General features: G+C 47.0%; 1 protein-coding gene across 1 annotated transcript in view; it reads right to left on the reverse strand.

The window, feature by feature from the left end:
- LOC149470828 (bile salt export pump-like) overlaps positions 1–15,767 on the reverse strand; it is a 132,182-nt gene that overhangs the window by 93,076 nt on the left and 23,339 nt on the right. The window contains exons 8-11 of the mRNA XM_089660342.1: positions 12,939–13,072; positions 11,512–11,683; positions 11,296–11,420; positions 8,883–9,057 (exon numbers count right to left, since the gene is read on the reverse strand). Coding sequence (XP_089516468.1) covers positions 8,883–9,057; positions 11,296–11,420; positions 11,512–11,683; positions 12,939–13,072 — 606 coding nt within the window. The remainder of the gene's footprint in view (positions 1–8,882; positions 9,058–11,295; positions 11,421–11,511; positions 11,684–12,938; positions 13,073–15,767) is intronic.

Consider the following 15,767-nt stretch of genomic DNA (forward strand, 5'->3'; position numbering starts at 1 on the left):
GTGAGGAGACCTGAAAGTGGCACATGGCAGAGTGTGGCGATGGAGACAGCAGCAATGGGAGGCCGTACAGGGACCCATGACACACTCTGGACCTGGCAGCAGCATGAGGAGGCGGTACAGGGGCCCATGACAGATTACGGGTCTGGCAACAGCATGAGGAGTCGGTACGGGGGCCCATGGCAGATTACGGGCCTGGCAGCAGCAATGGGAGGCCCATAATCTGCCAGCACCCTATGCAAAATGGAACCCACCAGCAGTGTGAGGAGACCTGAAAGTGGCACATGGCAGAGTGTGGCGATGGAGACAGCAGCAATGGGAGGCCGTACAGGGACCCATGAGACACTCTGGACCTGGCAGCAGCATGAGGAGGCGGTACAGGGGCCCATGGCAGATTACGGGCCTGGCAGCAGCAATGGGAGGCCCGTAATCTGCCAGCACCCTATGACAAAATGGAACCCACCAGCAGTGTGAGGAGACCTGAAAGTGGCACATGGCAGAGTGTGGCGATGGAGACAGCAGCAATGGGAGGCCGTACAGGGACCCATGACACACTCTGGACCTGGCAGAAGCATGAGGAGGCGGTACAGGGGCCCATGGCAGATTACGGGCCTGGCAGCAGCAATGGGAGGCCCGTAATCTGCCAGCACCCTATGACAAAATGGAACCCACCAGCAGTGTGAGGAGACCTGAAAGTGGCACATGGCAGAGTGTGCGATGGAGACAGCAGCAATGGGAGGCCGTACAGGGACCCATGAGACACTCTGGACCTGGCAGCAGCATGAGGAGGCGGTACAGGGGCCCATGACAGATTACGGGCCTGGCAGCAGCATGAGGAGTCGGCACGGGGGCCCATGGCAGATTACGGGCCTGGCAGCAGCAATGGGAGGCCCGTAATCTGCCAGCACCCTATGACAAAATGGAACCCACCAGCAGTGTGAGGAGACCTGAAAGTGGCACATGGCAGAGTGTGGCGATGGAGACAGCAGCAATGGGAGGCCGTACAGGGACCCATGAGACACTCTGGACCTGGCAGCAGCATGAGGAGGCGGTACAGGGGCCCATGACAGATTACGGGCCTGGCAGCAGCATGAGGAGTCGGTACGGGGGCCCATGGCAGATTACGGGCCTGGCAGCAGCAATGGGAGGCCCGTAATCTGCCAGCACCCTATGACAAAATGGAACCCACCAGCAGTGTGAGGAGACCTGAAGGTGGCACATGGCAGAGTGTGGCGATGGAGACAGCAGCAATGGGAGGCCGTACAGGGACCCATGAGACACTCTGGACCTGGCAGCAGCATGAGGAGGCGGTACAGGGGCCCATGACAGATTACGGGCCTGGCAGCAGCATGAGGAGTCGGTACGGGGGCCCATGGCAGATTACGGGCCTGGCAGCAGCAATGGGAGGCCCGTAATCTGCCAGCACCCTATGACAAAATGGAACCCACCAGCAGTGTGAGGAGACCTGAAAGTGGCACATGGCAGAGTGTGGCGATGGAGACAGCAGCAATGGGAGGCCGTACAGGGACCCATGACACACTCTGGACCTGGCAGCAGCATGAGGAGGCGGTACAGGGGCCCATGACAGATTACGTGCCTGGCAGCAGCATGAGGAGTCGGTACGGGGGCCCATGGCAGATTACGGGCCTGGCAGCAGGAATGGGAGGCCCGTAATCTTCCAGCACCCTATGACAAAATGGAACCCACCAGCAGTGTGAGGAGACCTGAAAGTGGCACATGGCAGAGTGTGGCGATGGAGACAGCAGCAATGGGAGGCCGTACAGGGACCCATGACACACTCTGGACCTGGCAGCAGCATGAGGAGGCGGTACAGGGGCCCATGGCAGATTACGGGCCTGGCAGCAGCAATGGGAGGCCCGTAATCTGCCAGCACCCTATGACAAAATGGAACCCACCAGCAGTGTGAGGAGACCTGAAAGTGGCACATGGCAGAGTGTGGCGATGGAGACAGCAGCAATGGGAGGCCGTACAGGGACCCATGACACACTCTGGACCTGGCAGCAGCATGAGGAGGCGGTACAGGGGCCCATGGCAGATTACGGGCCTGGCAGCAGCAATGGGAGGCCCGTAATCTGCCAGCACCCTATGACAAAATGGAACCCACCAGCAGTGTGAGGAGACCTGAAAGTGGCACATGGCAGAGTGTGGCGATGGAGACAGCAGCAATGGGAGGCCGTACAGGGACCCATGACACACTCTGGACCTGGCAGCAGCAAGAGGAGGCGGTACAGGGGCCCATGGCAGAGTGGCGAAGCGTAAGCAGCTTAAATTGAAGGCCATACAGAGGGCTATGTTAAAAATAATAACATGTTTGGGGCATGATTCATGGCGGATTTAGTCAGTTGTGTCAGGAACTGGTGGTTTGAAATCCAGACTAATCCACGCCTGATTCATTTTCACAAACGTGAGTTTCTCCACACTTTGGGTGGACAGTCGTGTCCTCCGCGGAGTTACAATACCTCCTCCTGCACTAAACACGCGCTCCGATGCCACGCTACTGGCCGGGCATGACAGCCTTTCAAGGGCAAATTCAGCTAGTTGGGGCCAAAGGTCAAGTTTCGTTGCCCAGTAGTCAAGGGGATTGTCTACCTCGGTTGGCAGGGTGCTGTCCAAGTAGGCCCAAGCCTGTTGTTTGAGGTCCTGCTCCAGCTCCACCTGATGCTGCTGCTGCTGTGGCTGGTTAGTAGTTTCCTCACTGCGCTGGTGAAGAAAGCTACTCATCATCGACTGCAGACTGAGGCAGCCGCTGCTGGTGGAGCTGCCACTGCTCCTACCACCCCACCCCTCCCCTGCTGCCATGGCAGCGGAACGCGAGCGCACAGGGCCCACAGTGTCTGAGGATGGACGTTGGTGCAGAAAGGCAGAGACCAACTGACTACATAGGTGGTTTTTATAGTAATTTCTTTTGGCCTCCCTCTCAGCAGGTGTGAAAAAGGCCACCATTTTTGAACGGTAGCGAGGGTCCAACAAGGTGGACAGCCAAAAGTCATCCCTCTGTCTGATGGTTATTATTCGGCTGTCGCTACGCAAGCAAGCGAGCATGCTATGGGCCATTTGTGCCAAGGAATGCAAGGGACTCCCTGCCTCCATCTCCACAGCATACTGCCACGGTGCGTCTGGGTCCTCTGTCTCCTCCTCCTCCTCTACCAGATGCTCCTGCTCCTCCACTCCTGTCCGCTGAGTGGAAAAACCACCCATTTCACTCAATAATTCCTGAGCACCAATGTCCTCCTCTACCTCCTCCTCTTCTTCCTGTCCTGCCCCCACAGGGGTCATGTGGGGTTGAGATCTGTGCGCCACGTCTACCGCACCCTGACCAGCCATTGTTAACAGCATTTGTTCCAGGACGTGCAACAGAGGAATGACGTCGTTCATCCCATAGTCCTGCCGACTCACGAATAGCGTGGCCTCCTCAAAGGGCCTGAGCAAGCGGCAGGTGTCACGCATGAGCTGCCAATGGCTGACATCTAAGTTACACAGGGGAGTACCTTTATCCGCTTGTAACATCAGGAAATCGGTGATGGCCTTTCGCTGTTCGTAAAGGCGGTCTAACATATGTAGGGTTGAATTCCACCTTGTTGCAACGTCGCAGATCAGGCGATGCTGTGGAATTCCGTTCTGCCGCTGCAGCTCAAGGAGGGTGTGCTTTGCGGTGTAGGAATGGCTGAAATGCATGCAAAGTTTACGTGACATTTTAAGGATGTCTTGCAGTGGGATGGTGAATTTTAGGAACCGCTTGACAACCAGATTGAACACGTGAGCCATGCATGGCGCATGGCACAACCTTCCTTGACGCAGAGCAGACACCATGTTCTTTCCATTGTCGGTCAACATGGTTCCGATTTTCAGTTTGCGCGGAGACAGCCATCTGTCGATTTCTCTGTTCATTACACTGAGAAGTTCCTCCCCTTTGTGACTACGTTCGCCAAGGCATACCAGGTGCAGCACAGCGTGACACCGTTGCGCCCTGCACATGTGATATGCCGGTCGAGTAATGGGACTTGGCACGGGGGTGGCGGCTGAGGACACGGCGGAAGAAGAGGTGGTAGAGGCGGACATCTTTGCCGGACCAAGGACGTGCAAACGTGGAGGCAAAAGCGGCATGACCTGTCCAAGTTGCTGGTGCGGCTGTGCCGGCACCACGTTCACCCAGTGGGCCGTAAATGACATGTACTGTCCCTGACCGTAGTTACAGCTCCACACGTCGGCGCTGCCGTGCACTTTGGCAGAGACCGACATGCTCAAAGACTGGCCCACCATCTCTTCTACATGTGAATGCAGGGCTGGCACTGCCTTTTTGGCGAAGAAATGCCGGCTTGGCACTCTCCACCGCGGCGCGGCACAAGCCATCATTTCTCGTAAAGGTGCTGAGTCCACCACTTGGAAAGGGAGGGACTGCAGCACCAGCAACTTGGACAGGAGGACGTTCAGCTTCTGCACCGTCGGGTGCGTGCTCGCAAACTGTTGTCTCTTGGAAACGGATTCCAAGAAAGACTGCTGACGGAATCCGTGAAGAGGAGTAGCAGGAGAAGGAGCATCTGAATGAGCGGAAGATGCCAACGAGCGACAACTCCCCTCAGCAGAGGTGTTGGAGCCTTGACTGGCTGATAGAGGGCGATTGACGTCGGGTGACGGAGCAAGTAACGAAGCGGGTGATGGAGTGGGGGCTGGGGCAGGCAGAACCGCCGTATCTTTATCACGGTTTTCCCAGGCCACCGAATGGCGACGCTGCATATGCTGACGCAACGCTGTAGTCCCAACATGGGCCCCCTGGCCACGCTTGACTTTCTGGCCACATAGTCGACATACGGCTACGTTTACTTCCTCGGGCGGCTTGACGAAAAATTGCCACACCGCCGAGTAGGAAACTTTGCCCCCGCTACTCCTCACTGGCTGACTGCTACTTCCTCCGTGCACACCGGCACCACTACTGGCCGTGGTGGTAGGCTGCAGTGGAGCTGGTGCTCTACTCCGTGGCCGTTTGCCTCCACTGACACTGCTGCGACCCTGCTGCCTCCTGGGCAACCCACCGACTGTTTTGCTCGCTGCCAAGCTGGCACCCTCTTCTCCTGATGATGCGGAAGCAATAGCCTGATGACGACGAGGCTGCCAAGTGCGATCAGCCTCATCATCATCAATTAGGGTCTCCGCCTCACTACTAGCCCCCTCGGCTGCGTGTGGGTCAGGAGACAGACCTGTCTCTAGACCGGCTACCGAGCCACTCTCCTCGCCAGTACTTCTTCGCCTGGCTGCTGAAGAGGCGGATGTCTCCCCCCGTTCCTGACCGCCCTCTGTTAGCTCTTCCTCACTGTACAGTGGGGCTGAGCCCACAGCATGCGATACTTCGCTTGGTGAGGGAACACCAAAGGACAGGGGCAGGTAGAGGACACGTGATTTCAGTGGGCTTGCTCCCGGGCCATGCCAACTAACGGTTGTGTCTGACGTACCCACCGACCGTTGGCTGTAGGTGTCAGAGGTGACCTGGGAAGAGGAAGACGACCGAGCCAACCAATCGATGACGGCAGGGTTGTCGGTGGAGACACGACCGCTGGATGACACCGGGAGCACTGGCCTCTGGCTGCGACTAGTGCTGCCTCGACCCCTTCCTCTGCTGCCACGTCTGCTCGCTCCTGAAACATTGCCTCCTCTGCCACTCCTCTGCGTGTTGTCTGACATACTCTTTAATTCTATAAGCACCCCAAAAATAACGTAACGATTCTGTGTCCCTCAGTAACAATTCTGTGTCCCTGAGTAACAATTCTGTGTCCCTGAGTAACAATTCTGTGTCTGTCCCTGAGTAACAATTCTGTGTCCCTGAGTAACAGTTCTGTGTCCCTGAGTAACAATTCTGTGTCCCTGAGTAACAGTTCTGTGTCCGTGAGTAACAATTCTGTGTCCCTGAGTAACAATTCTGTGTCCCTCAGTAACAATTCTGTGTCCCTCAGTAACAATTCTGTGTCCCTCAGTAACAATTCTGTGTCTGTCCCTGAGTAACAATTCTGTGTCCCTCGGTAACAATTCTGTGTCCCTCAGTAACAATTCTGTGTCTGTCCCTGAGTAACAATTCTGTGTCCCTCAGTAACAATTCTGTGTCCCTCAGTAACAATTCTGTGTCTGTCCCTGAGTAACAATTCTGTGTCCCTGAGTAACAGTTCTGTGTCCCTGAGTAACAATTCTCTATCCCTGAGTAACAGTTCTGTGTCCCTGAGTAACAATTCTGTGTCCCTGAGTAACAATTCTGTGTCCCTGAGTAACAATTCTGTGTCTGTCCCTGAGTAAAAATTCTGTGTCCCTGAGTAACAGTTCTGTGTCCCTGAGTAACAATTCTGTGTCCCTGAGTAACAGTTCTGTGTCCCTGAGTAACAATTCTGTGTCCCTGAGTAACAATTCTGTGTCCCTCAGTAACAATTCTGTGTCCCTCAGTAACAATTCTGTGTCCCTCAGTAACAATTCTGTGTCTGTCCCTGAGTAACAATTCTGTGTCCCTCAGTAACAATTCTTTGTCCCTCAGTAACAATTCTGTGTCTCTCAGTAACAATTCTGTGTCTGTCCCTGAGTAACAATTCTGTGTCCCTGAGTAACAGTTCTGTGTCCCTGAGTAACAATTCTGTGTCCCTGAGTAACAGTTCTGTGTCCCTGAGTAACAATTCTGTGTCCCTGAGTAACAATTCTGTGTCCCTGAGTAACAATTCTGTGTCCCTCAGTAACAATTCTGTGTCCCTCAGTAACAATTCTGTGTCTGTCCCTGAGTAACAATTCTGTGTCCCTCAGTAACAATTCTGTGTCCCTCAGTAACAATTCTGTGTCTGTCCCTGAGTAACAATTCTGTGTCACTGAGTAACAGTTCTGTGTCCCTGAGTAACAATTCTGTGTCCCTGAGTAACAGTTCTGTGTCCCTGAGTAACAGTTCTGTGTCCCTGAGTAACAGTTCTGTGTCCCTCAGTAACAATTCTGTGTCCCTCAGTAACAATTCTGTGTCTGTCCGTGAGTAACAATTCTGTGTCCCTGAGTAACAGTTCTGTGTCCCTGAGTAACAATTCTGTGTCCCTGAGTAACAATTCTGTGTCCCTAAGTAACGATTCTGTGTCCCTAAAGTCTCTGTGGCCCTAACTCTGTCCCTAATACAGAGAGGTCTGTCTCTCTTGAATGACCGGAGGCTAATGGAGAATTCTAAGATGGCCGCAATTTATAGCTCGACCATTACACAGTGCTGGCTGGCTGGCTGCTGATTGGCTAATGCGATCACATGTCATGAATGAATGCATTATGAGTCAGCGCGCCTTGTCTGCGCGCCTTCCCAGAGATCCCCGCTCCGTCGCCACACATGTCGCCGCCATTTTTGGAAAATTTCGATTCGCGCATCCGAAGTCTGCTAATTTTCGGATGCGCGAATTTTTTTTTCTCAAATTTTTCCTAATATTCGAAACGAATTCCACTTCGCCAAGTTCGATTCGCTCACCTCTAATTATGATCAAATGTAAATTGGTAGGAACCTGTCATGCAGTAAGTGCAGCTCCCTTTGCTTTGTAAGGCTCAGTGACAGTGAACTGGGGGCCATTCATGCCTGTATCTGCTGTTTTTGGGACTGTTGACTCCAAGTCAGAGTTGTTTGGCTGGAGGTCTGCATTATGGATTTAAGCAGATAACTCTTTAAAGTAGAAATGCCTACAAGGACATTGGAGCTCCATTCCTTTTCCTATTGCATTGAATGTTAAGCTATTATTTATACATTTTGTTAACAAAAGGACATTAAACTTCAGTTTGTGTCTTGCAAAGAAGAGTGGTGGAGTGGTGGTAAGGCAGTATAGGAGTGATGGTGTGACCCTCCTGCGCTCCAAGTGTATATTCAAAAAACTAAAAAATATATATTAAATCAAATAAATATGTGTGTAAATCCCAAAAGAAGCATTAAATCATATACCAGTGATTAAGTAAATATAAAACATAAGGAATGCTGCGCTACATTCAAATCAAACAAATTGTGAATGTGGGATCCCAAAATAACAAATCAAGAAATGTGACAATATTACCAATAAAGTCTATACGTGCTCACTGATAATAACATAAATCAAATAAATAGCTCAAAAATATGTGGAAACACAAAAACCATATCTATATATATGTGCATGAACCAAAAATACACATACATATAATGTAATCACACGTGCCTATTGTGAAGTGAAAAAATACCATAATAATGGTACACACAAACTTATATCTCAAAGTCCAAAAATAAATATTGTTGGTGAACAACACAGTAAACGGTGCTTTCAAATTATACTGTTAGTGACCACAGGTGAAAACTCGTGCAGGTTTCTGGGTGTATACAGATCTACGAATCCAACCACCTTCTGGATTAGCCTCTCACCTCATCCCTTCGACCCTTGCGGATCAAAGAGCAGTAGTGGATCCCTCTCACAGATCCTCCAGGCACCAAAACACTCCAAAGACAGTTTTCTCAGAGTAAAATATTCCCACTATGGCTCTTCTCCAGGAAAAGTTGTAATATCAATCTCTCAAAATGAGACAAAGGAATCCTCCCATAGTGTAGTATATTTAATTATACCATAGGAACATGTAGCATATTTACATAGAAACTTACGTAGCAGCCAGTCCAAGCAAAAACCTCATGCTTTCGGATGAGGATATATCTGTTGGGTGTACAGCTGAATGCACAGGTGTACCAAGATGGCCGCCACGCCGGAAATACGTCACCGCGTTAAGCCGACGCGTTGCGTCACAGTGTCATGTGACTTCATCAGGGCTCTTTTTTCTTTTTTAATACCCTAGTGAAGTTCTACAAATACAATCTAGGTCAGGTTTCTTTCAGACTATGTAGACTTTCATTGAGGATTCTTCCTTACCTGTAACAGGTTTCCAGGTGAATACTCTTCTTCATCAAGGACCAGCTGGGATCCATACCAAAATGCCAAAGCATAGCAGAGGAATATGATAAACCACATGTATCCAGTGAAGAATCCCATAATAATACCTTTCCTTATTCCCCAGCGCTGAGCATAGACAAGGTTCCTGTCATATCTGTGTGAAAAGTAACAAAATACAACCTCAAAAAGCATCACACATACAGCATAACTACAGGGCATTTTGGAATTAGGACAACTAGGTTGTTCAGCACTAAGGTAACACTGCTTGAATATAACAGTATATGCCAATGAATATCCAGGGCACTGCTTTCTTATAGTTCTGACTTAAAAAAAACAGTGGTCTAACATTTTATTTTCCCTTTTTATATGAGATACTATATATATGCTGTATTATATATATATATATATATATATATATATATAAAATCAGTTCCAAAGGTAGCCATGATACTCTATGTTTGAGATAAATGCCCAGGTGCTCACCCATGAAGAAATCCATCTAGATCCAAAACTGGTTTAGAGGCACTCACGGGTCTTGCAGAAGAGAAAGGACAAAAACAGCTTTTTTTTGTCAAGACAATGAAAACACTGATTATTTTGATCTTCCTCCTCTGCAAAACCCGTGAGTGCATCTAAACCAGTTTTGGATATATATATATATATATATATATATATATATATATATATATATATAAATATATATATATATATATACATACACACACACTATATTGCCAAAAGTATTGGGACACCCCTCCACATTTTTGGATTCAGGTGTTCCAATCACCTCCATTGCCATAGGTGTATAAAATCAAGCACCTAGGCATGCAGACTGCTTCTACAAGCATTTGTGAAAGAATGGGTCGCTCTTAGGAGCTCAGTGTGGTACCGCAATAGGTTGCCACCTGTGCAATAAGTCCATCTGTGAAATTTCCTTGCTACTAAATATTCCACAGTCAACTGTTAGTGGTATTATAACAAAGTGGAAGCAACTGGGAACAACAGCATCTCAGCCACAAAGTGGTAGGCCATGTAAAATGACAGAGAGGGGTCAGTGCATGCTGAAGCGCACAGTGTGCAGAAGTCGGCAGCTGTCTGCAGAGTCAAGAGCTAAAGACCACCAAACTTCATGTGGCCTTCAGATCAGCACAACAGTGCATAGAGAGCTTCATGGAATGGGTTTCCATGGCCGAGCAGCTGCATCCAAGCCTTACATCACCAAGTGCATTGCAGAGAATCAGATGCAGTGGTGTAAAGCATGCCGCCACTGGACTCTAGAGCAGTGGAGATGTATTCTCTGGAGTGACGAATCATGCTTCTCTGTCTGGCAATCCAATGGACGTGTCTAGGTTTGGCGGTTGCCAGGAGAATGATACTTGCCTGACTGCCAAATGTAAAGTTTGGTGGAGGGGGATTATGGTGTGGGGTTGTTTTTCATGGGTTGAGTTTGGCCCCTTAGTACCAGTGAAGGGAACTCTTAAGGTGTCAGCATACCAAGACATTTTGGACAATTTCATGCTCCCAACTTTGTAGGAACAGTTTGGGGATTGCCCTTTCCTGTTCCAACATGACTGTGCACCAATGCAAAAAGCAATGTCCATAAAGACATAGAGGAGTGAGTTTGGGGTGGAGGAACTTGACTAGCCTGCACAGAGTCCTGACCTCAACCCGATAGAACACCTTTGGGTTTAATTAGATTGGAGATTGTAAGCCAGGCCTTCTCGTCCAACATCAGTGCCTGACCTCACTAATGCGCTTCTGGACGAATGGTCAAACATTCCCATAGACACACTCCTAACCTTGTGGACAGCCTTCCCAGAAGAGTTGAAGCTGTTATAACTGCAAAGGGTGGGCCAATTCAATATTGAACCCTACGGACTAAGACTGGAATGCCATTAAAGTTCATATGTGTGTAAAGGCAGGCGTCGCAATACTTTTTGAAATATAGTTTGTGTGTGTGTGTATATATTTCCCTGCATTGAATACTGATGCTGTTTCCCGTAGACGTTCAGCCAATAGTTTCCACCACCAGTTCCTCTAGAGCTGGATGTTGTCAAGCATTATTCAAGTAACTTCTTGTAGTTCAGGGCATCAGCCTACTTGGGGTTCATCTCCACGTCACCCTGCACTCTCAATTCAATGATACAGGGCACAGTGATGACATCCTCATGTGAGCAGAAGACATTTATTAAAAAAAAAATAATAATAATAAGGAAAAATATAGAAAAATACAGAAACTAGAATTAGGCTTTAAACAAAATTTACAATTGTAGGGCCACAAACAAGTTTTTGCCAATAAAATGTATTAACTAGCAAAGTCATAAGCAAAAAATTTCCATTATGTTTTTAAATAGCATTTATTGAAGATATGGTGAAATAATTAATGACAAACCTATCAACTTCTTTTAACTCGCCACCAAAAGCAGCAACAGTTCTGATACCAGACAGAACTTCATCAGCAACCGCTCCGGCCTTAGCATATGCCGTCAATTCTCTTCCTGTCAACTTTGCAACAGCCTTGACAAAAAAAGAAAAATTCAGAATGTGCATAAATATCATTGAGGGCAGTGAAGATTTCATAATTCCTTCCTGATTAAAGATCTCTCACCAATGCCATAAGAGCAGCTCCTATTCCAATCAGTGGGCTTACAGCAATAATAACCAAGGTCAACTTCCAGCCATTGACAAATCCTAATAAGAAGCCAGCAAGAAATGTGGTGAATCTCTGGATGAATATCCCAACTTGGTCAGCAATGGCATCATTTATTTTGTTGATATCACTGAGAAAACACAGAAAGAAATCATATTAGATTTATTGAAATTGAAAAATAATGAAGAAATCGATTTTGTTACATAAGTAAGCAGAGATTTTATGAGGGGCATTCAAGTCAAACCGGGACTTTTAATTTTACAGGTATAAAAAAGGATGCTAGCGTGACGTACTACACGCAGTAGTAAGTTGTAAGTGTGTCCTATTACTGATAGGTGCCACACATGTCACAGGCCAGTCCAAAGACCATTAATTATGATGGAAGACAACAGTGTTAGTTCATTCATGGAACAGTGTGTGGTGATGAAGTTTCTTGTGATTGAAGGCATAAAACCCATGGATATCTACAGAAGACTTGAAGCACAGTATGGTGATGAGATGCTCAAATGCAGTAAGACATCTGAATGGTGTAAACTTTTCAAAGATGGTTGTATGTCCATCAGTGACTATCCTGGCTGTGGTGGCCCACATCAGTCATTCCTGTGAATATTCAGTGCGTGACATGCCTGATTTTGGATAATCGATGCATAATTTGTCGTGAAATTGCAAATCTGAAAAATCTTTCTGTTGTAACGGTGAACACAATCATTCATGAACGTTTGCATTTTCAAAAAGTTAGCACATGCTGGGCACCAAGACAGCTTTCCACTTTTGCCTGGCACTGAAGAGTTGAAGTCTGCACTGCGTTGAAGGAGTGTTTTGACAGGGAAGGACAGGATTTTCTCGATAGCATTATTACATGTGAAGAAACCTGACAACGCATGAGTTCATACTGCTCACCGCACTACATACACTTTACAGCAACTCGGATGGGAGGTATTGCCACAACCCCCTTACAGCCTGGACCCCTCTCTGAGTGATTTTCACCTGTTTGGACCCCTATAAGAGTTCCTCAGAGGTCAGGATTTCAGCACTGATGATGAAGTGAAGCAGGCTGTACTGGGAGGTTTCAGGCATACTGACAAATCTTTCTGTTATAAGTGTATAAATGTAGCAGAGGAGTATGTAAAAAAATAAATGCAGTTTCCACTCCTTGAAATTTGTTCTTTTATTATATAAACTCAAAAATCCTGGTTTGACTTTAATGCCCCTTGTACTAACATCCTTAACCGTCCTGGACCAAGATAAGACAATGGGTCCCAGTGAAGCACAGCTTGTATGAGGATGGGTAGATGTCCTGACTGTCATTGTCAATGAATCATCTGCTAGAGTACAACCACTTTAATCTCACACCTATGAGAGTTACACCAAGAAAAATGGCTTACTCGGACATTCTGGTGTTCAGCTCTCCAACAGATGTGCAGTCAAACCAACCAATTTCCATCCTCATGATTTTGCGGAAGTAGAGCTTTCTTATTCTCTGGATTTGCCGGGCTGCAGCAGTGACCCAGAAACAAATCTGGAGAGAGAGATGATGAGAATAAAGTGATAGTAAAGCTTTATGTTTTTGTTAAAATAATAAACATATCATTCTTATGTATTGGGGCCCTTCCACACTGACTGTCAATATACTGCAAGCCGGACCTTTCCACTAACCACCAATACAAGCAGGAGTTTCCCACTGATCACCAATATAAGCAGGGATTTTCCACTGACCACCAATATAAGCAGGGCTTCTCCACCTACCTGCTAATGTAAGAGGGTCTATTTTCATTTACCAATACAAGTGGGTCTCTGTCCACTGATCACTAATGTTGGGGGGATACTACATTTTTTCCTTTCTGGTCATCATTATTATGACCAAAAAAATTAAGTCAAAGGTCAAAAAGGTTAAGAGAAGCTGTTCTAACTTCTAAACACTTCGAATCACTCTTCTCACCTAAAGATTATGGACCGTAAACTACCAGAAGGTCATAATCACTTTGAAATATCTACGTAGCTTAATTTTATTCTCCAGCCATGTTATTGTAGTACATTGTAATATATGCTATTGACTAAACAAATATATAAAAGACTTTCTAATCTGCATGCTTGTTCCATCGCAGGAAGTACTGAGGTCAAAGACAGCCAGACAATTAATATTCTTAGATCAGCCATGGCAGCTACCACATTTCTCTCGGCACAAATTTCCTCTAATGTTTTCACTGACAACTTTATCATTTATGTGGATCTATTCTGGATATCATACATTCAGTATTTTTAGGGATTATCCAGTTGCTGCTAGCTCACCTTTTCTGCATATTGTACTCAACTAATATCATCCATAATTAGCCATTGTCCCTGATTTCCTGGGAAAATTTTTGCAATCATTTATCTTGTTCTTTTAGTACTGAATACACACCTACTGTATATAAGTATATACATAATTTAATAAAGATGCCTGGGCTTTTCTAAGCATTGATGAGCAGCATGTAAAGCTTAACCTATGTCCAATCACTGTCCAAATTAGCATCCTAAAAAATCACCCCTTTCTAACAAATTACACCACAAAGCTCCTTGTTCACTCCCTAGTCATCTCTCTCCTCGACTACTACAACTTTCTCTTCATGGGGTTACCTTTACATAGGCTAGCCCACCTTCAGTCCATAATAAATGCTGCTGCCAGGCTCATTCACCTTACCAACCATTCAGTTTCTGCTACTTCTCTCTGCCAATCCCTCCACTGGCTACGGCTCACCCAACGAATTATATTCACAATACTAACAACAACTTACAAAGCCATCCACAACTCAGCCCCCAGCTACATCACTAAGCTAGTCTCTAAATACTGACCTAATTGTTTTCTTCCTTCCTCCCAAGACCTCCTGCTCTCTAGCTCCCTCGTCACCTCCTGCCATGCTCGCCTCCAGGACTTTTCCCAAACCTCTCCTATCCTACGAAACTCCATACCCCAAGTTGTCTGACTATCTCCTACTCTGCGTTTAGACAATCCCTGAAAACTTTCCTCTTCAGAAAAGCCTATTCTGCTCCCACCTAACAACTGGAGTTTTATTTTCTCCATTAGCTCATCTCCCACAGCTTTTACCTTTTGTATCACTTGACCCTCCCTTCTAGATTGTAAGCTCTAATGAGCAGGGCTCATTCCTCCTGTATTGAATTGTATTATAACTGTACTGTCTGCTCTCATGTTATAAAGTGCTGTTGGCACTATATAAATCCTGTATACTAATATTAATAACCCCTTCCTGCTGCCTCCAAGCCATTTAAGAGGTTCTAAATGCCAGGAGGTGGAGGTGGTCAAACCAATCATGTGAGCACTGTGATTGGCAGTCTCATGATCAAAAAGCTCCCGATCGCAAGTGTGCATCGTGAGCTTTCCTGTTCTAGCCGGTTACTGTGCTGGGAGAATGCTCTCAGCAGAAGAAAATGTTTATATAAGGACACATACATGCTTCCTATCAGCATTAAAGCCCACCCGCCAAGAGACTGCAAAAATGTGTACCTCCAGCAGGAACTGGTTAACTTTTTTTGTAAAAAGAATCTGCCCCCCACCCCCACAATTCAAGGACTACCAGCTTGTTAAGTCTAGGAATATGCTTGTGCACACATGCTTTGCACTCTTCAGAGAGCATTTGACTGGCGGCAAGGAGGAGGTGTATCACCTCCTCACTGCCTGCTTTAATCCCGTGAATCCCACATTACCAGAGCATTTGACAGTTGCTACACCCACCAAAGGGACAGGGGGTATTATTCATGCTCCAACTGCTGCATGTGTATTTTGAAAATTTTTTTTGCTGTATGTGTATTTTTTAAAAATTGTGTGGGATATCCCAAAGGACCCAAAATTAGGGGAAAAAAAACCACAGAAGAAGTACAACAGAAGAGGAGGGGAGGGAAAGAAAGTAGGGGGGAGAAAAAAAGGGGGGTATGATGGGGGTTCGGGTATGGGGGTAGGGGAAAGAGAGACTGGACTACATAGGAAGGACTAAGAACGTATCCATGAGGACACAAAATGTTATTAAACAGAGCATGAGCTCTACAGAGGTGGTGCCTGTGTAATCAGGGTGGCTAGATATGAGGTGTATTTCCGCATGTATTGGAAGTCGTGTCAGAAATACTACATTATACGGAACTGTTCATCTTTGTGTTTCAGAGCCACCCTCAGGTGTTCCATGTTGTTGATTTCATTTGCCACTATCCATTGACCAATTGTT

Source organism: Staurois parvus, unplaced genomic scaffold (genome assembly GCF_062004578.1).
Source record: "Staurois parvus isolate SC_StPar_1 unplaced genomic scaffold, SC_StPar_1.0 ptg000031l, whole genome shotgun sequence".
NCBI classification, from domain to species: domain Eukaryota; kingdom Metazoa; phylum Chordata; class Amphibia; order Anura; family Ranidae; genus Staurois; species Staurois parvus.